We start from the raw sequence: 21,851 nt of genomic DNA, 5'->3' as shown, positions 1-21,851 counted from the left end.
CAATCCCCAGCACTGGGGTTGGGGGAAGGGTGATTATAGAAAATAAAGAAGCTACTTCTATTGCATACCAACACTTCGGCATGTCCAGTGTTGACTCCTCAACTTAAGTAGTTATTTAAAATCAAGAAGAGTAAGTTGATATCAAAGGAGCCAAATGGTTTTCTGGGGGTGGCACGGAGCTAACCAATGTTGGCACAGGTTCTAACACAGGATCCCAGGGCTCATCTGTCCTCTTGCCACCTGCCTGGCCAGCCTCCCAGGCCCCAAGATGCTGTGACCAAGAGTCACTCTGCACCCCCTCCCGCGCCTGAAGAGGTCTAGGTTACCTGGAGTGATCTGGGTCAGGAGCAGCAGCACAGCCAGAGTTAGCATGAAAATCTTCATGACTCCACGTGGCCCACAGAGCCGGCCCAGGCGAGAGGTGACAACGCAGTGGGTGAGGGCTCTGGACGCTGCACCTACTAATAGACTGGGTCGCATGCCACCGCTATGTGCCTCAGCCTCCCACGTGTGCCATCTCCCCCGAACATCTGCCTTCCTAGTATCGTGTTCCCAGATTTAAAGGGAACTGTATCCACTTTGACCTTTAGTAATCACACAGATATCATTTGAAATAGAATGTCAGCCCTTGTTCAAACCAAGCTTAAAATCCTCCAGAACACCACAGTCTTCTCTCTGCCCCACAAAGCCCTACATTACCTGGGCCAGACGTCCACCCTGGACATGAAACTTGATTTAAACAAACTTCTTTTTTCAAATGCACTTTCCCAGTCTGGGAGCTGGGACAAGGAAGGGAGGACACCATTAGACTTTCACTCCACACAGTGTGTCTATTTCTAAGAGAGAGAGCTCCGTGGCCCTGAAGGCTCAGTGTTAGGAAGGATTGGGGCATTGAGGGCAAGACAGGGCAGAGAAGAAAATATTTGGCTCCTGGTCCTGGCTGGCCTGCTTAGTCACCTTGGGAGAGTCATTCCCCTTTCTAGGATTCAGTCTCACCCGTGAGCAGACTGAAGCAGATGGGATGTAAAAATCAACCCAATCCTCATATACCGCGGTTCTCCGGGGGCTGGGCGGGCACAGGACATGTGATCCTGCAGGACTCTGGTTGCATTTACACCTGAGGAGTCTGAGGACTGTGAATGTCCATCTCCACTGTCTCACCCACGGGGTCCACGGCCTCTTCCCCTGACACTTACACCCAATATGCTATGTGGCCCTTGCTAACCACAACCCCCCTTTAAGCCTCTTTCTCAAACAGTCAAAGCACAAAGACTTGCTCTGATTGTTACAAAAGGTTTAATAGTCTCTCCAGGGACCTTGGCAGGTCTTATCACCTGCATGCATGGGATCAGCTAAGGAACGCACCTGTGACTTCCCTCCATGGAGCTTGACCTGCTCAGCAGGGCGGGAGGGGCCAAGAGTGAGTGTCCAACCAACCACAGGAGGTGCTCTGACATTTTATGACCAAGCCCTGGAAGCATCCCTTCTGCTGAACTCTGTTAGTGAAAACCCGAGAATGCCTGGATTCCAGGGGAGGGAAACTCTTTTCCTCAATGGGAGGCATTTCAGATTTTCAGTTGTGATCCAAAACTGCCTCAGATCTGATAGACATTCAGTTCTCTGAGAGAAGATAAAGAGAGAGAAAGAGAGAGAGAGAGAGTATTTCTCACCTGTTTTATTTTTTGAGGCAAGGTCTTGCCACATTTTCTTGTGGGCTGGCCTCGAATGCCTGGGCTCAAGAGATCCTCCTGCCTCAGCCTCCTGAGTAGATGAGAGAACAGGTACACATCACTGGGCCTGGCTCCCCACTTGTTTTTGAGGTTGGTATAATTTGACTCTAAAGCCTGAAGAGGATAGGATAAGAAAGAACAATCTCACTTGGGAACACAGATGTGTAAATCTTAGACACAATATCGGCATAGGAAATCCGGGAATATGTAAAAATGTTAATACTTTGAGACAGGTTGAGTTTTTCTTAAGAATGCAGGTTTTATTTGAAGTTATAAAATCAGTTAATATAATTTGTCATATGAATGATCTCTGGTTAAAAAGAACAAATATAAAAAAAGTTAATAGCATTTTACATTAGAGCTTGATAGTAAGTTAATATTTTAAGGCATCAGGAATAAAATGAAAATATGGACTAGGGAGGTGGCTCAGTGGTAGAATGCTTGCCTAGCACATGCTGGGCCCTGGATTAAACCCCAGTATAGCACTAAATAAATAAATAATGTGACATATACATATACAGATATCAGATATCACCTTATTGGATATTTGGGTAAACATGGTGGATTGAACATAAATCCCTTTAGTTAGTCAAACCCCAAATCCCACTTAAACTATAGCAACTACAGGGATTTAAAAGGACCTCTTAAACCAATAAATCAGAGAAAATGAAATAGAGAACACAACAATTTGGAAGCCAGAGAGCAGACTGACGGGTGGGAAATGAATTAGCAGATCCAAGGAAACGGGACAACAGCTGGCAATGGGGAAGACAGGGATCCACTCACTTCAAACCACAGAATAAACAAGCTTAGAGTCTGGAGGTTCCATAAACACCTAGGCACAAAGAGAAATGTGTGGGAGCTAAAATAAGGAGGTGGAGAATCGAGGGTTTCTGACCTGAAGGGTCCCAAGCATCCCTGAGGACAAACTTGGTAAGTAGAAACCAGAAGGACTTGCAGAAGCCTGGCCCTGGCTGCTGGGAAACTCCTTAATCTCCAGCCTTCATTCCCCAGGTACCTCCCAGAATTCAGAATTCCCATCGGGAGATCAGTAGAGAAGTAGCAAAAATCTGAACATATAGACATCGGTGTTTCTCACTAAATGCCACTGACCAATCAGGCTTGTTGTCAGGGCCACGACTGGCAAGTCCCACCAATGTACTTAATCAGCATTTTAGTCCCTCATGCTTGAATATTAACAAATAAATGTTATCATCAGTTATCTCTTATGAAAGTTAAGAGAACAAAACCCCACAGGATAAAAGTATTCATGGAGTTTCTGAGCTTTTCAGTGGCATACAAATATGAGTAAGCAGTTCAGGATCATTAGCCCTATGATTGTTGATTAGAGGCAAATATCTAACATAAAACACACTAACCAACCAACCAGTTACAGGAGTTAGATTATGCAGAAAGGGAAATATCATCAAAGGCTTCAGAGAAATCACAGATGCAACTGTGAAACAAGAATAGGGTACCATAAAAAAGGAAAAGTCAGGAAATAAGTAAATTAAAAAGATGAAAGCAGGGCGGTACAGAGATTGCATGTGAGGGAGTAGGTGGCTCGGGAGGCCGTGGAGCTCAAGCCTGGACCAATCCCTCCACCATGCAGCCAGCGCAATGGTTTCATTAATGAGGTTCTTGGCATAAAAGTTAGCTAGATGAGATCGAAATAAAACACACAGACTCAGTTACCTTATTTCTATTGCCAGGTCCGAGACGGCTCCCCTCTCTGGTTCCCACCTCTAACCACCCGGCAGGGCAGCAAGGATGACTCAGGGCTAGCAGGAGAGAGAGAGAGCGAACACGCCTGGGAGTAGCCTTTTATTGGGGAACAAGAAATTCAGGGGAGAATTCCATCCAATGAAGGTTGAGAGGGGGCCGCACTCCAAGGTCAGGGTCAGTGATTGGGCCCCCGGGGTCAGTGGTCAGGCACACCCCCACACGGACGGGTTCTCTCATCAGGAGAGGGCCAGGAAAGCTCTGACACAGCCAGAGCGCCTCAGACCCAAACCGGGAGTCGCCCAGTCACGTGTCAGGATGGCTCCCCACAAATCCCTGAATCCTGGGCCACAACCCTGATCCTGCAGTGCAGTGAGAAGCGAAACTGGCCGGATGGGCCGCTGAACCCGAGTCGGGGACCGTGCGGAGCCCCCCTGAAGCTGAGATCAAGATTTTCGGTTTCATGAGGGACATGGAGCCTGAGGATCCCATGTTCTTGATGTACCCCTTTGCTATTCACCATCAGCATATGAGCCGCATGTTGTCAGGTGGCTTTGGCTATAGCCCCTTCCTTAGCATCACAGATGGCAACATGCCAGGGACCAGGCCGCCAGCCGCAGGATGTAGGCTGGGGCTGTCTCCCCCTTCCAGTGCTGGGAATGTCGGGTGGCTTCATGGACATGTTTGGGATGATGAATGACATGATTGGGAATATGGAGCATATGACAGCTGGGGGCAATTGCCAGAACTTTTCATCCTCTGCTGTCATCTCCTACTCCAATACTGGTGATGGTGCCCCCAGGGTCTATCAGGAGACATCAGAGATGCGCTCAGCACCAGGCAGGATCCTGGAGACACGGAGGACTGTCCGGACTCAGACAGTGGACTAGAGCAGATGTCCACTGGGCACCACATCTGAGACAGGGCTCACATCCTCCAGCGTTCCCGAAATCCCCACACAGGAGACCAGGAGGAACGGCAGGACTATATCAACCTGGATGAGAGTGAGGCAGCAGCATTTGATGATGAGTGGCGAAGAGAGACATCCAGTCTCTGGCAGCAGCGCCCTCTGGAATTTCGAAGGCATGAGGCATCTGTGAGTGGGGGTCGAAGGGCCGAGGGGCCTCCCCGCCTGGCCGTCCAGGGACCTGAGGACTCCCCGACCCGACATCCCGCCACTATGACTGGTGAAGGCCCTAAGTCCTCAGCCTTTCATGTACAGGTGAGAGGTGAGAAATCATCCCCTGAAAACACTTTTTCCTGTCCACTCCCACCCCCAATTTAATATTAAATTAACAGGCAATCTGGCCCCCACCTCTCCCTGGGGGTCTCAGGGAGAACCTTACACTGCCCTCCATACTTACATTTTCTGTCTTTAATCCCCCTACCCCAATGACTCCACTTGTCCTATTATCCACTAACTTGATTGTTCATTTTGCTGCTCCATCTTCAAACCTCCTTTTCTCCATTGTACCCCTACCATGTGCAGAAGGGGTGAGCTCTGGGTCTAGAGGCCTCCTCCATCCCTTAGCTACCCTGGATCTTTGCCCACCTGTTCCTCAGAGCACTTACTACAGGAGTCAGAGTCCTGTCCAGGGCTGGGGAGAGTTCCCAACTCTTGTCTCCTTCTCCCCACGCTCCTATCCTCACACATCACAAAAAACTTCCCCAAGCCCTCTTTGCCTTTATTTTTTGATTTGGGCAACTTGTAACTAGGTGTTTATGGAATAAAGGAGAGTGAGAAAAAAAAAGATGAAAGCAGAACATGGAAAAGAAGGAGCAATAGATAGCTTAGAAGATAAATTTGTTAAAAATTCTTCATAAACTAAAGGGGAAAAGAGGACAATGGAATAAAAATCAGGAGGAAAAAAGTTGAAAAAAATAGAGACTTTTTATCCAGTGCATGGGGCCCAACACCTGAAGAATAAGAATTGTAGAAACTGGGGGCAGGGGATATAGCTCAGCAGCAGAGTGCTTTCCTCACACATGCGAGGCACTGGGCTCTATCTTCAGCACCACATAAAAATAAATAAAAACACTGTGTCCGTCTACAACTAAAAATAATAAATACAAATAAATTTTTTAAAAGAATTCTATAAATTGATAATAGAAAAACAAAATGAGGGGAAAGAGATTATAATGAGTGGAAATAATCCGGAGGAATACTTCAGGTAAAGGGAATCTCAAACACAATGCCCTGAGGTAGGAGGGAGTTTAGTGTGTTCCGTTGAAATAAAGCAAGCTGGCACGGCTGAGGAGTGGTGGGTGAGGAGAAACAGGTATGAGTCAAGGTCAGAGAGATGTTCCAACCAGATGAGGGAAGCCAGGGAGAAGAGTTGGAATTTCACCATAAGTGCAAAAGGTAGCCATCAGATAAATCAGATATATTAATTTTTTTTTTTTTTTTTGGTACCAGGGATTAAACCCAAAAGTGCTTAACCACTGAGCCACATCCCCAGCTATGTTTATTTTTTTTTATTTTGAGACAGGGTCTTGCTAAGTTGCTTAGGAACTCACTAACTTGCTGAGGCTGGCCTCAAACTTGCAGTCCTTCTTCTTCAGCCTCCCAAGCCACTGGGGAGGCATGTGCCACTGTACCCAGCTCATTCAGATTTTTAAAAGATAAGTCCAATGGAAAATGGAGAGTCCAAAAGCAAGATGAGAAGCCCTACCTGAATCTTTTGAGCTGAGAGCAAAGGAGGTCCAGCACCCTAAAGGAAAATCCCAGGACTGCCACTAGAAAAAAGGAAACAACTGCCAATCCTGTGGAGGCTGCTACCCGGTTGTAGAAGCAAGGCTGCTGGATTTTAGGGCAGCTCTGTTTTCGAGATTCAGGTATTGGCAACACCCTCCAAAAAACGATACCCCCGTTTGCATTTCCAAGATCAAGGTACTGCTTTTTCCCATAGCCTACATATTCTAGCCCATTTGATTGACAAAAGATACCTCACTGTCTTTCAAATTTATTCTTCTTTGATTCCTGATCAAGCTGAGAAACTGGTCTTCTAACTCTCCATGAATAAGCTGCGACGTTGAGACACGCACAGGACAGGGTCCCACTCTACCTCCTCTCCAAGCCCCCTTGTTCCCTGTCACTAAGACAGCCCATGGCGATGACACCTATTACGGGTGCTCGGGAGAATAAAAAAGGCTTCAAAGGCAAAGTTAGTGCATTGAAAACGCAAGGAGCTGGCCCACACTGTGTCACCAGAGCCACACAGCATATCGGGGAGCTGGAGTCAAGGGCTGAGAGCTGTGACCTAGGTGTTTCAGAGACTCTGTGGCTGAAGAGGGGAGCCCAGAGAACCCAGAGGTGAAAATACAGACACCCTGCCTTATTTTGGTAGCCTGGATTCTTGCATCCTTTCCCCTCTCTCTTTTCATCACCTAAAGAAACACATAAGTTGGCAGATGCGTGGATCCCCACCGCCCAGGTGCTCCGAATACTTGATTGAAGAGAGTGAGACCCAGAAAACAGTGATTCTCCCAAGGTCACATAGAAAGTGAGTAGCAGAGTCAAAACTTGTCCCTGACTCATCCCAGCTCCTCCTCTCTGTCCCTGGATACAGAAACCCTCCATGAGCTGGGCACTGAGCAGTGAGGGTGTCTTCTCTCGGGGAGAAGAGAATCCAACAGGTTCAATCTCCCTAAGAGACATTGAGTGCCTGCCGGCCCCCCAGCCCCGACTGCAGTACTATTTTGTGGAATTCTACATTTTTCAACTTCCTTCCCCAGATGGAATCGAGTGAGAGTTTGTGGCCAACTTTTCTTTTTCTTTTTTTTTTTTTTTTTAAGAGAGAGTGAGAGAGGGAGGGAGAGAGAGAGAGAGAATTTTAATATTTATTTTTCAGTTTTTTTCGGCAGACACAGCATCTTTGTTGGTATGTGGTGCTGAGGATCGAACCCGGGCCGCACGCATGCCAGGCGAGCACGCTACCGCTTGAGCCACATCCCCAGCCCCCAACTTTTCTTTTTTCAATTCACGAGATCTTTTTTTATTATTCTTTTTTTTTATTGTTGGTTGTTCAAAACATTCCATAGTTCTTGACATATCATATTTCACATTTTGATTCAAGTGGGTTATGAACTCCCATTTTTACCCCGTATACAGATTGCAGAATCACATCAGTTACACCTCCATTGATTTACATATTGCCATACTAGTGTCTGTTGTATTCTGCTGCCTTTCCTATCTTCTACTATCCCCCCTCCCCTCACCTCCCCTCCCCTCTTCTCTCTCTACCCCCTCTACTGTAATTCATTTCTCCCCCTTGTATTATTTTTCCCTTTCCCCTCACTTCCTCTTGTATGTAATTTTGTATAACCATGAGGGTCTCCTTCCATTTCCATGCAATTTCCCTTCCCTCTCGATTTCCCTCCCACCTCTTATCCCTGTTTAATGCTAATCTTCTTCTCATGCTCTTCGTCCCTACTCTGTTCTTAGTTACTCTCCTTATATCAAAGAAAACGTTTGGCATTTGTTTTTTAGGGATTGGCTGGCTTCACTTAGCATAATCTGCTCTAATGCCATCCATTTCCCTCCAAATTCTATGATTTTGTCATTTTTTTAATGCAGAGTAATACTCCATTGTGTATAAATGCCACATTTTTTATCCATTCATCTATTGAAGGGCATCTAGGTTGGTTCCACAGTCTTGCTATTGTGAATTGTCAATTCACGAGATCTTAATCAGAGAAATGAAGCCGTGGTCGCCATGCTCTAAGGTTGGCACTGGATGGAGGTGGTTAGGGACAGACACGGGGTATCTGGGAGCTGGGGTTGATCCTCACTAGTCCCTGACCCATGACAGCTCTCCTCCCCAGCTGCCAGCCCTCCTGACCAAAAGGACCCCCGGGGGATGATATTGGTCAAATCATATTGTCCCATTGTGTGCACGTACAAACATGGGGCAGCAAATCCACCATTATGCACAACTATAATGCATCAATTTAAAAAAATATGGGGATGGGGCTGGGGATGTGGCTCAAGCGGTAGCGCGCTTGCCTGGCATGCGTGCGGCCCGGGTTCGATCCTCAGCACCACATACCAACAAAGATGCTGTGTCTGCCGAAAAAAACTGAAAAATAAATATTAAAAAAAATATATGGGGAGGGGGCAGGGCTGGGGCTCAGCGGTAGAGCACTCACCTAGCATGTGTGAGGCACTGGGTTCGATCATCAGCACCACATAAAAATAAAGAGATAAAGTAAAGATATTGCATCCACCTTTTAAAATATATACATAGGGAAAAATGACCCCAGGGTCCAGGTTCACTCCTGAACATTTTTCTATGAATTTAACAGTATACAGTAGCCTCAAAGGGCCCGAAATCGTCTACAAACTTGCACACCATCTCCCTTATTGGTCCCACTTCAAATGCAGATGTGTTTTGTGTCCTTGGCCCATTTGCCTGTGTGAGGTTGGTTGGTGACTGTTCTCTGATCCTTTTCAAATCTTTGCTTTCACAACTCCTCCCAGGAGGAGCTATTTTTTTTTACAATAAATTCCTTATTCTATAAAACTAATAGTGATTCTGCTTATCCAGTGGAGCCTTAACTAATGCACGTTTGAACAACGAGGGTCCTTAACAGAAACGAACTTTATCTTATCAACCCTATGTAAGTTTTCACTCTCCTAGTTTTGGTTTGGCTTGGGTTTTTGGTTTTCTTTGTTTTATTTTTTTGTTTGATTTTGGGTTTTTGTTGTTGTTGTTGTTGTTGTTGTTTGGTTTTCCTTGGATTGAAGGGGGTGTAACTACTGAGCTATAACTCTAGCCCTTTTTATTTTTTATTTTGAGGCAGGGTCTCCCAAAGTTGGGGAGGCTAGCCTCCTGCCTCAGCCTCCCCAGCCATAGGATTACAGGCACGCCCCATGGTCCCCAGCCACACTCGACCTCTGTATCAAGCAGGGTCCAGCCAGGAAAGAGAAGGCACATAAATAGTTGAAACCCAAGATTTTAGTAGAGGCAACGGTTACAACTTGTTTGCTGAAAGTTTGAAAGAACAAAAACAGGACCCCCAGGCGACACATTAGTAACTACAAAATGCAGCCCCTCCCACCCAAAAGCTAGGGAACCAGAGGAAACCCCGTGAGTTTTCACACCCTGGATCCAGAGGAGGCAGCCCGAATCGCGGGTTCTTGGGTCTCTGAGGAAAGCGCAGGACCTGGCGCCCAAAGGACGGCCTTGGCAGTAGGCAGTAGGCGCCAAGTTCGGTGGGCAGGGGCGGTGCTCGGAGCGTCCTCTCTCACTGCCATTGTCCTCTCCCTCTTCGCCGCAGCTGCGTCTGTTCCGCACACTCCTCAGCCTGGAGCCCCATTCCGGCTGGTGGCTGTAGCTGGGGCGTTTACTCTTGGTCCCCTGCTCGGGGCGCCTCCGCTCCAAGTCTTCCCGGAGTCTGGTTCGTGGCGCCCCCTCGTGGTCACTGGGTGCCGGCGCTTTCGAGCGGGGCGCTGTCCGCATCCTTGACCTTGGCCGAGCACCCTGCTGTCAGAAAGATACAGGGAGGCTTATCGGCAGGGATGTGTGACCCACACTGTGGACTTTGGGTGTGGGACTGTCCCCATGGGCATCTGAGTTCCGGGCGATCAGAGGGAGTGTTGGCCAGAGACAGGGCAGTCCCCCAGCCCCCATTAGCTTTGCCACGGCTCTGCCCTGCTAGCTGCTCTGCCTCCAGCCGGCTCCAACCATGAAGCTCCTATCGCTGACTTTGGTGGCTCTGCTGCTCTTGTCCCAGCTCACTCCAGGTAACCTGGACCCCTTCTGGGGAGGGGCAGGATGGAGAGACTGAGGTCCGGCCTCAAGGGCAGGGAGGACTGACTCCCTGGGCCAGCAAGGGGCCACCATTCAGGGCCGTGCAGAGGAGGTCACTGGCCAGCACCAGGTTGCAGATCCCAGGTACCAACTGCAACATCCAGAGTTTCTCCCCAGTCACTCCACCCTCCCTTCCCCTGCTCAGCTCCAGGAGCCTATGCAGGTGGCCTGGCACGTGAGGAAGAGTGGGACAGGTGGGTAGGAGAAGCCAGGAGGAGGACAGGGCAATAGCAGAACCTTTGCAAAAATAGTCCCCAGGAGAGATCTCAGCTGCCTTAATGGGAGAGAAAAGCTTATATTCACTTTGCTGTCTCTGCACTGACTCTGTGCTGGGAGCCAGGACCACAGAGATACATGACATGGCCCTGGGGAGACGGCTAAACAGCCCTGCCAACCCAGGCGGTGACAGGGGGAAGCAGGGGACTAGGTACACCTGGGAGGGGCCAGCCCAGGCAGAGGGCAGCACAGTCCTGGAGGGATACCCGGTCCTGAGAATTGAGAAGAAAAGAGAAAGGGAAAGAGAAGAGGTAGAGCAGGAAGGGTGGTCTAGGTAGAGGTCAGCTTGCTCTAGGGTCCAGGCGTGGGAGAGAGCACGGTGCCTTCAGGGAACTGTCCCAACTGTAGGTTGGATAGGGGGAAAGCCGAAAATGTGTCCACGGTCCAGATCTCAGCCTCCAGTGCCAGGTGAGGCTGTGGGAAGACTTAGCCAGAAAAGGGCCCTGGTCAGGTCTGCCCACCCCAACCTAGCACCAGCCGCCTGCCAGCTCCTGCTCATCTGGCAGAAGCTTCTGCCCTCCCCAAGGTCCACGCTTACCATTCCAGGGTCCGAATGTGAGAAATCCCTAAGCAAGTTCACCTAGCTCCTTGCATCTGTCTGTGGCCGAAACACCACCCAGAACCCAGGTGAGAGCCCACCCTGCTGTTTTCTAACTCTGTGGCTCCCAAAGCCCCTCAGATGCTCACAGGGTCAGTCTCCTCACTTCTCCCAAGGTCTGACAGCATCGTGGGTGCACAGTGATAGCAGGTTCAAGGAACAACAATGAACACATTGAAATTTTTCTCTGGGGAAGAAAAAAAAGCAGTTTCTTTATTTTCTGTGACTTATCTGAAAGTTCCCAGGAACTTCTGTTCTGATAATGGAGGAGTCAGTGGGAGGAAGGAGTAGGAGAGATTGCACAGGGGCTTTTAAACTCAGCAGCTACATGTTTGTCTTTTCTTCTTTTAAAAATGTATTCATTTAGCCGAGTGCAGTGGTGCACGCCTTTAATCCCAATGGCTTAAGAGGCTGAGGCAGGAGGATGGTGAGTTCAAAGCCAGCCTCAGCAATGGCGAGGCACTAAGCAATTCAGTGGGACCCCGTCTCTAAATAAAATACAAAATAGGGCTGAAGATGGGGCTCAGTGGTTGAGTGCCCCTGAGTTCAATACCAAAAAAAATTATTCTTTCTCTCCCTCTCTCTCTCTCTCTCTCTCTCTCTCTCTCTCTCTCTCTCTCTCTCTCTCTTCCCAGTACTAGGGATTGATCCCCAGGCCTCACTCATGCTAAGCAAGTGTTCTACCACTGTGCAACACCCCCCCTAGCCCTTGCTATTTTTCACTTTGAGATAGGGTCTGCTAAGTTGCGCATGCTGTCTTTGAACTTGTGATCCTCCTGCATCAGGCTTCCAGTAGCTGGGCTTACAGATTTGTGCCACCATGCTTGGCTTCAGTCTCTTGAATCTGGTCTTTTGGCATGTCTTCTTTCTTATGCCCCATCTTCCCCTTCCCAGGATTCCATCTGGGTTTAGGAGGAAATGACTGGATATGTCATCAATGAATTAATGAGTTGGTTCATTCAGTAAATACAGTTGAATGGATTTCATTTGTCAGACTCTGTGATAGGTTCTAGAATGACCAAAACAGAACAAAGTAAGATGAGCAAAATCTATGTCCTCTTTGACCTTACATTCTACTGGCCCAATGAATTTTTTAGAATAATAAGTGAAATCTGTAGTATGTCAGGTGATGAGTTCAATGAGTAGAATAGGTAGGAAAGGGGACAGCAAATACCAGGAGGTGGATTTGCCATGTTTAAGGGAGTGCTCGTGGCATGACTCTATGACTTTAGGGAGCGCAAGGAGTAAGTGATGAGGAAGAACACATAGGCTTCAGGGAATAGCAGGTGCAAAGGCCCTGGGGCAGGAGCAGGAGGTGGTAATTAAGGCCCTGTGCCTGATCCTCACTGACTTCTGGGATAGCTCTCACTGGGTGTGGTCAGTGAGTGTTCTAGTACTTGCTACCAGATCCCCTGGCTGGTGAAATCCCCTGGCCTTGTCAGGGGTTGGTCCCCATTGATTTGACCCTTCATTTCAATCAATTCTTCCATGTGGTTTCCAGATTAAGGCTATTCCCACCTTCTCTTCCTGCCTTCCTCATTGGAGTCTGCCCTTGGCAGGTCCCTCTGGATCTCAACTCTCGACGCCTCTTTCCCTGTCTTCACCAGAGACAAGAGAATTTGCAGACTTTCCAGATCCATTTTATGCGACAGGAGAGTAGAGGGAAACATCTGGTAGCATCTCTCAGCCATTTCAAACCCCCCTTCAGGCGGTCCCATGCCACGCTGTGTCCTCGCAGCAGACAGAAATTTCTCTAAGTCGCTGGCAATGTCCCTGAGCTATGCTCTGACCGCAGGGAGTCCGCCCCTGCCCTGGCGATCTCTCCAGAGCATCCTGGGTGTTACAGCCACAGATCCTCTTGCCCTGCCTTTCCCCACGGCTTCTCTCCGCTTCCCAGGGTCAGGTCAGTGGAGCAGCAGAAGACTCTGTGTCCAGCTTGTCCCCACCGGGCTGGCAGAGGGAGATTGAGCTCTACCAGGGCCCTCAGGCCTGCTGCTGCGGCTACAGGAAGTGGATCGAGACTGCCCAGTGCCCTGGAAACAATTGCAAGTGTTTTCCTTCCACTTCCTGTGGGCGAGATGGGACGTCGGGAGGAAGCTCCCTCAGCCTGACCCTTGACCCTGGAGCACCCAGTTCTTGCTTCTTAACTTGAACCACACTCAGCTCTCTTCTCCCCTTCCCCTCACTAGACCAGAAGTTCTCTGAGGGTCGGTGTCTAACTCAGGGATAGTTGTACCTGCTCCCTGAAGTCCTCTTGGTCTATATCTGTGGCTATTTTCCTGGGATAGGCATCTGGAAAGGAAGTTGCAAGGTAAAGATTATTCATATTTTTAAAATGTGTAGATTCTTGCTAAATAACCTACAAAGAGGCTAAAACAAAAAGCCTGAGTATCTTTCCTCTCTCCCTGACCAATAGCTCATCCTAACACTCAAGTTAAAAACCAAGATGCTGCTGTTAAAATTATGGTTTTTCCTTATCTTCTTTGTAAAATAAATCACAGAATCCCAGATATTGAAAATCACATAAAGCAAATGAGTGACTTAGTAAATGTGATGAGGTGCTCGTCCTATAACCGTCTCACCCAACGAAGACAGAACTGGGTTTGTCATCAGACTAAGGGGAAGGGCTGAGTCTGACTTCTAGGCAAAGCCGAACCTCAGCACAATGTGGACAGGGATTCACAGCAGGCCTCAGGCTGAGACATGGCTTCAGGACCCCCCATTTCCATGGAAAGTACAAAACTAAGAAATAGGTGGAATTTTGCATCCCCAGATTCCTTATCTGACAACTTTGTACCTGACAGAAATCAAGGGTACTTTTCAGAAAGGAACCAGAAAGACCTGGTTCCTCGGGGAAGAATGATAATGATTTCAGTACAAAGTTTCCAATACTGGTGACTTGAAAAAAGAGGAATTCTCAGCGTTTTGTCCTTTTATTAATGAATGGAAGCGATTTCGTGGTGTAACAAAATATTCTAGGCCCATCTTGTACAATTCCTGCACCAGATCTTGAGCGAGCTCTAAGGTTTGTAGTAGCCAATGTTATCCTTGCCTGGTCTGCCTCGGAGTAGTAATTCCAGAGGTGTGGAGCCTTCAAAGAGCCCACTTCCATGTCCGCCTCCCGGCCTTTGTGCTTTTGCTTTACATTTCACTTCTATACCTGCTATAACCCCACAATGCATTGTTCTCATTTTGCTTTAAACGATCATCTTTTTCTTCCCAGTGCTGGGATTGAACCCAGGGCCTCACACATATGAAGCAAATGGTCTTCCACTGTATCTCCAGCCCTAAGCAATTATATGTTTAAATGAGGACAAATGTGGTTCACTTTTGCCCACATATTTATCAATTCTGGCTCTCTTTACTCCTTTATGTAGACATCTAATCTTCCATCTGATATAATTTTTCTCCTGCCTGAATAACTTCTTTTAACACTTCTTGTAGTGACAGCTTTCAGCGATCAAATTTCTCAGCTAAAGTTGTAGCTCCCCATTTTTAGAGGACTTATGCTGTGTAAAGAATTCTGGGTTGAGTCAGGCATGGTGGCAGACACTTGTAATCCCAAAGACTCAGGAGGCTAAGGAAGGAGGATCACAAGTTGGAGGCCAGCCTCAACAATTTAGTGAGGCTCTAAGCAACTTAGTGAGACCCTGCAACCAAAATAAAAAAATAAAAAGGGCTGGGAATGTGACTCAGTGGTAAAGGCCCTCTGGGCTCAATCACCTGAAAGATTGGAAGAAAGGAAGAAAAGAAGGAAGGAAGGGAGGGAGAAAGGGAGGGAGGAAGGGAGGAAGGAAGGAAGGGAGGAAGGGAGGAAGGGAGGAAGGGAGGAAGGGAGGAAGGAAGGAAGGAAGGAAGGAAGGAAGGAAGGAAGGAAGGAAGGAAGGAAGGAGCTGGATTGGATTGAAAACCCAGGGGCACACTCCACTCAGATACACCCCAACCCTTTTTGCTTTTGAGACAGTCTCCTTAAGTTGCTAGGGTCTTGCTAAATTGCCAATGTTGGCCTTGAACTTGTGATCCTCCCACCTCAGCCTCCAAAGTCACTAGGCTTATAGGTGTGCCCCCCACACACACACACCTGGCCTGGGTTGAATTTGTTTCCTTTCGTTACTTTAAAAGCCTCTCTCTTTTGTCTTCTGATAGTGTGCAGTTTTTGATGGACTTCTGTTATTATCATTTTCCCTGTGTATTTCATGCGTCCTGCGGCCCTCTCAGATTTTTTTTTCTTTAGCATGATTTTTAGGATTTGCTATGACATGCCTCTGCCTGCTTCTCTTCAGGTTTTATTCTGCTTGGAATTCACTGAGGCTCTTGCTTCTGTGCATTGACTATTGTCAACCTTGAAACTTCTTTGCCATTATTCCTTCAAGTGCTGTTTTGGTCTCTCCCTTCTCTTCTCCTCTGGGGCTCCGGCTGGAGGTAGGCTAATCTGCTCATTACATCTGCGCTCTCTCTCCCTCCCTCTCCCGCCCTGGCTCCCCCTCCGTGTTTCATGTTGGTAGTTTTTGTTGCTATGTCTTCACCTTCATCCATCTTTCCTTCTTGAGTCTAATCTGCCCTTAATCTCACAAAATGAGCTCTTCGTTCACTAATGTTTCATTTCAAGAATTTCTGTATGGATATTTTTACACCTTTATTTCTTCTCATCATGCCCATGTTCTCCCTGTACCTTTTTTAGCCTGTGGAGCATATTTAAAATGTCCATCTGCTAGTTTCATCATCTTTGTTATTTCTGGATCAGTGGATTGATTTTCTCCTGGTTATGGGTCATATTTTCCTGACTTTGTTGTTGTTGTTGTTGTTGTTTTGCCTGGAAACTCCGCTGGCGGCTCTATACCCTGTCAAATTTACACTCTTGGTTGCTGTATTTAGTTATATTCCCTTAAAGAGTGCTGGATCATGTTCTGCCGTGCACTCAGGTCACTAGTAATCAGATGGACAATCTTAGAACTGACTGTTAAGCTTTTTCAGGGACCTCCTTTGGTCTAGGGCTAATTTGGCAAAACCCTCTGGGCCTTTCCCCTCAGGGAGGTGGGCACACAGAACATTCCCAGACCCTCACAGTCACGGGGATTGTTCTCCTACTTCCTTTCATGGCTCTTTCACTGGCCTTTGGTAGTTTCTTCAAACCTGATAACTACTCCGAAGACTGGGGGCTCCCCCACGCTCTCGCTCACCCCTCCCTCCCTCCCTCTCTCTCTCTCTCTCTTTCCCTCCTCTCTAATCCCATGACCCCAGATTCCAGCGGAGTTAACTGCTTGAACTTCAGTTTCTGTTCCTCTATTACTCCACCCTGGTGAGACCACGAGGGATTCCCTTTCCTCGCCCTAAAACCCAAAACTCCTCCTCTCTCTCCTTCGTTTCAGGTGACGCCTTGAGGTGCTGGAACCTTCATGGCAAATGCCGCCAGAGGTGCTCCAGGAAGGAGAAGGTCTATGTTTACTGCACAAATGGCAAAATGTGCTGTGTGAAGCCCAAGTTCCAGCCCAAGAACAAGCCATGGCTGCTGTGAGTGCCCTGCAGCCTGGAGCCAGGAAAAGGCCCATGAAGTCACCCTAGAGTTGAGCCGGGGGATTCTTGAGCCCTTTGTCAATAAACATCTGTGGCTGACCTCCGTGTTCGCCTGTTCGTGTACCCCAGGACCCGCAGGAGAGCCCCGCACAGGTGGTTCGAGAAGTCAAAACTACTTTCATAACACGACACTCACTCTCTCACCAAAGCTCGGTGGAATTTTCTGGAATCTACAAGATAGGGTGGCATAATTGTTCTGGCAGCTAACAAAAGATGTATTTGTGTGCTCTTCTAGAATTTTTTAAGGTAGAAAACTTAAGATAGAAGGATGTTTCTTTTCAGAAATTAACTCAGTAATAATTCTGTTCTCAAACTGGTTGTACCCTCATCCTTGTATAGTGAATCATTAGTTTGAAATCTCAAAACTTTCCTTGAACAAAAAATAAGTACACTTTATGTTCTTGGTTTGCTGAAGCAGATTCAACCACCTAAAGAAGGAGAATGTTCTCCCTGAGGGAAAAATAATATTTATTCTAGTCCCTAACTAGAAAAGATAAATAATATCTATTCTAGTTCTTTTAAATACAATTTCTGGCATCCGTACAATTTAAAATTATAAGACATTCACAGAAGCAGAAAAAATATGACCCACAATCAAAAATAAAAATAATCAAATAGAAGCAGACTCAAAAACAGTACATTAACAACTTTAAAATAGCTATCATAAATATACTAAAGAATTCAGAAGAAAAGATTATTTTAAAAAAGATGATAGGGATGGGTACAGAGGCACATGCCTGTAATCCCAGTGGCTTGGGACACTGAGGCAGGAAGATTGTGAGTTCAAAGGCAGCCTCAGCAAAAGTGAGGCACTAAGCAACTCTGTGAGACTTGTCTCTAAATGAAACGCAAAATAGGGTTGGGGATGTGGCATCAAAATAAATAAGAAAGATGATAGGATGGAAAATTAAAACTAATATATAAGAAGGTATCTGTTTTCTACTGCCATATCACAAAGCCATTCTAAAACTTAGTAGATTAAAATACAACTTTTTATTATTTCTCACAGTTCTGTGGGTTGAATGAATGTTTCTTCTGATTTTCTCATATGGGGTCACTCATGTGACTACTTCTCTCTCCACCAGGCCTCTCCATCTCAAGGAAGTTACTTTGCCTTCTTATGCAGAGGCTAGTTCCAAGAGGGGAAGGCCCAATACACAGCATCTGTCAATCTTCTGTTTGTATTATTCGCTGGAGTCTCATTGGCCAAAGCAAGTCACATGACCCAGGGTCCAAAGACATGAACACTTGATAGGCTCCATTGCAGATCATCACATAGCAGTCCCTCAAGTGGAATCTCTAAGAATAAATTGAGCATTTTAAACCAAAAAATATATGATCTAAAATCAAAAATAATACACTAGATGTGCTTCACAGCAGACCGAGTGCATAGAAGAAAGAATAAGTGAACTCAAAGTAGATTAATAGATGATACACAACTCAAACCCCAGAGAGAAAAGGAAGAATGCAAAATAAACATAACAAAGCACAAGAGGCTGGAACAATATCAAATAGCCTACTGTGCGCCTAAGTGGAGTACCATAAGAGAAGAGGGGAATAAGGAAGAATACAAAATCTTAAAAGATAATAACTGTAAATTTTCCAAAATTATTGGAAGAAATCAATCCACAGACTCAAGAGTTCAGTGAAGCCAGGTGCAGTATCATCGCCCTGCAATCCCAGCTACCCAGGAGGCCGAGGCAGGAGGATCTCAAGCTCAGAGTCAATGACATAGGCAACATAGTGAGACCCTGTCTCAAAAAGAAAAGAAAGAAAGAAAGGAAAGAAAAGGAAGAGAGGGAGAGATAAAGAAAGGAAGGAAGAATATAGAAAGCCTAAATTAACAGACATAACTATGTTCATGAACTGAGCCTCAATAAAGAACTCAATTTTATATTTATTGTTCCTAAATTCAATGAAATTCCAACAAAATTTGTCCCATACTTACTTGTTAAACACTGTGCACATATAATCAAATTTTTGTTAGGGCTATAAACACAAGTAATAAAACTATCAATAAGCTAAGATGATAATAAACACAAATTGAGATTAGTAGTTACCTCTATAGGAACAGAGTGGGGTAATGTGACTTTTTTTTTTAATTGTTGGTAGATACTGAGGTGTTTGTTGTCTTATTCTTTTTATATTTTCAAATTCTTCCCCTCTCTCTCTCTCTCTCTCACAAGGCATTGAACCCAGGGGTCCTTTGCCACTAAGTCACATTCCCAGCCCTTTTTAATTTTTTTTTAATTTTTATTTTGAGACAGGGTATCACTAAGTTGCTTATGGACTTACCAAGTTGCTCAAGCTGGCCTTGAATTTGCAATCCTCCTATTTCAGCCTCCTGAGTCACTGGGATTATAGGCATGCACTAATGCACCCATTTTATAATTTAATATATTTGGGGGGGGGGGTTGTACCAGGGATTGAACCCAGGGATACTTGGCTACTGAGCCACATCCCCAGCCCTATTTTGTATTTTTATTTAGAGACAGGGTTTCACTGAGTTGCTTAGCACCTTGCTATTACTGAGGCTGGCTTTGAACTCGTGATCCTCCTGTCTCAGCCTCCTGAATTTCATATGTTTTTGAAACATTCTTTTATCTTCTCAGTATATGACAAAAAAGGTTTTTAACAAATAAAAGTTATGAGCATTAAGTGCCTTAATTAATGCAAGGCCAGAAAAATTGAGGAAACTAAATCAGTCATAAAGACCTAGAAAAGAAAATATTTAAAAATGAATGTCATGGGCTGGGGCTGTAGCTCAGTGGTTGAACGCTTGCCTCACATGTACAAGGCACTGGGTTCAATCCTCAGCACCACATTAAAAAATAAATAAAATAAAGATATTGTATCTATCTACAACTAAAAAAAATTTACATGAATGTCTTATTAAAGATTTTTATCCAGAATATGTAGAGTTCTCAAAACTCAATAAAAAGAAAATACACAATCCATTAACAAAAAAGAGCAATAGATTTGAACAGATAGTTCACCAATAAAAAGATATACACCATGGCAAATAAATGCACAAAAAGCATTAGTTATTAAAGAATGCAAATTAAGACCACAATAAAATACCACTATACACATTAATTAGAGTGTCTAAATTAAAATGAAGGGCTAGGAAGGCAGCTCAGTTGGTAGAGCACTTGCTTAGCATGCACGAGGCCCTGGGTTCAACCTGCAGCACCACAAAAACAAATTAAAATGACTGACCAAATGTTGATGAGGTATGAGTTTTGACAGCTGCAACTCTCACACACCTCTGCTAGGGATGTAAAATGGTCCAGCCTCTCTGGAAATAACTGGGCAAGTGAAACGTACATCTATCATACAAGCCAACTGTTTCAAGTCCACCCAAATGACCCCTTGCCAAGCTGCAAGATACTATTTCTTCCCAATCAAAGCCCTAATTTTCACATAAACTATTGAGTTGGACCAAGAGAATTCCACAGCGTGAATATGGAAATTGAGGGTCTGATTTTCAGCCCCTCTTTCCTGCAGCTACAAGAAATTAGAGGTTCTCTGAGTGTCGCGTCTACCCGCCGGCAGGAAAGACGACAACAGCAGGATTCTTCTTTAACACACTTTATTGGAAGCTTCCATGAGGTATAGATGAGAGAAAAAGGGCCCCCGAGCCCGAGAAAACCACCCCTTATATACTTCAGCTGCAGCCCTGCTCGTACACCATTGGACAAAGAGTGCATAGCAACACAGCAGCAGCCAATAGAATGATAGACCCAGCACTTGCACATAATGCAAGAGACACCCAGCTCCAGCTTGTGCAAAGCAACAAGCACTTCTTGAAAACAGTTTGTTCCAGGAGCTGGACAATTGATACATTGTATTCTAGGGAGTGGCTGAAAACAAAGAACTGGGTCTCAGCCCAAGAATTAGGCTCACGCCCACACAAGGCAGCACAGCAAAATGGCTCTCTACAGTTCCCCCCTTTTGTTTTCTAAAAACAATACAGGCAAGAGTAGAGGTGAATTGCCATTACTCATACTAAGCCTTCAACCAGGAACCTTATCAGACCCAAGCAGGTCAGGACGTTCCCGCATGACCGGTATTGGCTGAATATGAAAACAGACACCACAGATCTTACAAGGCCTTGTGAGCTGGCCTCCTTGACGTGCATAAACTTCAGGGCTGGATCCAAGCCCTGGGGGCCGGGGGGAATCCACTGCCAGCAGTGTTTTCCTTTTGTTTGTTGCACGTCAAAGGGAATCAAGTAGCCCCTGTCTTAGGTCGTTCACTGCCCTTACATTGCTTACCCGTCCTTGGGGAGGCCCCATTCCCCTGTCTTAGGTTGCAGTGCAAGCGTGAAAGTTGCCCGTCTCTGGGTACTACAAGATCAGCTCGTTGTTGCCAAGGCGTTTAATGGTATCTACTCAGCCAGTCATTATTAGGTCTCTGAGGCTGAACTGTGGCTATAAAAATACAACGACAAACAAGTTGGCAACACCCTAAAAGAAAGGCACGGGTCCTAAAGCGATAGAAAAGCACTAGTGTGGAAACCCATCTGCGTGCAATGGCAGTAAAGCCGGCAGAGTGCAAGGGCTTTCCAACACTAAGAGAATAGCAAGAAGAGACATGTCGTTCCCAGTGCAATGTCCGTAAACTTGGGGTGCAACGACCATGTCAAAGATTCACTGTTTAATTTGCGCAAGCCAAACTTGAGGTGAGTTGCCATTTTCTAAAGCTGCAAGAGCTTGTGTGAGCATAGCCTTATCATGAGCATTGCGGGCCTTAAGGCGACAGAGAAACCACAAGCAGAGAACCATACCGAAGCAACACATTGCACCAATCTCTGTAAAGTGCTATGCTTCACTTTCAGGCCCTTGGAGCGTAACAGACCATCTAGGGCCGAGAAAAGCGGACTTGAAGGTGCGGCACCCCTGACACAACAACAAGAAAAACACAGAAAACAAAAGACACAGACGACAAAAAGAACACAGAAAACAAAAGTAAAAGCACACATTGCAGCTGCAATAAAATATGAGGCCTACGGGGTCCCGCTCTCGGGGACGAGGGGTCCGCTCACGGACGAGGGGTCCACTCAGGGACGAGGGGTCCACTCACGGGACGAGGGGTCCACTCCGGGACGAGGGGTCCACTCCGGGACGAGGGGTCCAC

The 21,851-nt window shown here is 46.3% G+C and overlaps 1 protein-coding gene and 1 pseudogene across 2 annotated transcripts; both read left to right on the top strand.

The window, feature by feature from the left end:
* Positions 1-3,786: 3,786 nt before the first annotated feature.
* LOC308648344 (myeloid leukemia factor 2-like) lies at positions 3,787-4,787 on the top strand (annotated as a pseudogene). Its single transcript has one exon. The product of its transcript is annotated as a myeloid leukemia factor 2-like (transcript).
* A 5,352-nt stretch (positions 4,788-10,139) lies between these two features.
* DEFB123 (defensin beta 123) lies at positions 10,140-16,653 on the top strand (the record flags this gene model as incomplete). Its single annotated transcript, XM_081292818.1, has 2 exons — positions 10,140-10,197; positions 16,508-16,653. The coding sequence occupies 2 exons, from the start codon at positions 10,140-10,142 to the stop codon at positions 16,651-16,653; spliced, it is 204 nt and encodes a 67-aa protein (XP_081148944.1).
* Positions 16,654-21,851: the final 5,198 nt, after the last annotated feature.

The sequence above is a fragment of the Spermophilus citellus genome (genome assembly GCF_964194105.1).
Source record: "Spermophilus citellus genome assembly, chromosome: 4".
NCBI classification, from domain to species: Eukaryota; Metazoa; Chordata; class Mammalia; order Rodentia; family Sciuridae; genus Spermophilus; species Spermophilus citellus.
Note: the sequence above shows the minus strand (reverse complement) of the source record. Positions and strands in the feature narration are given on the sequence as shown.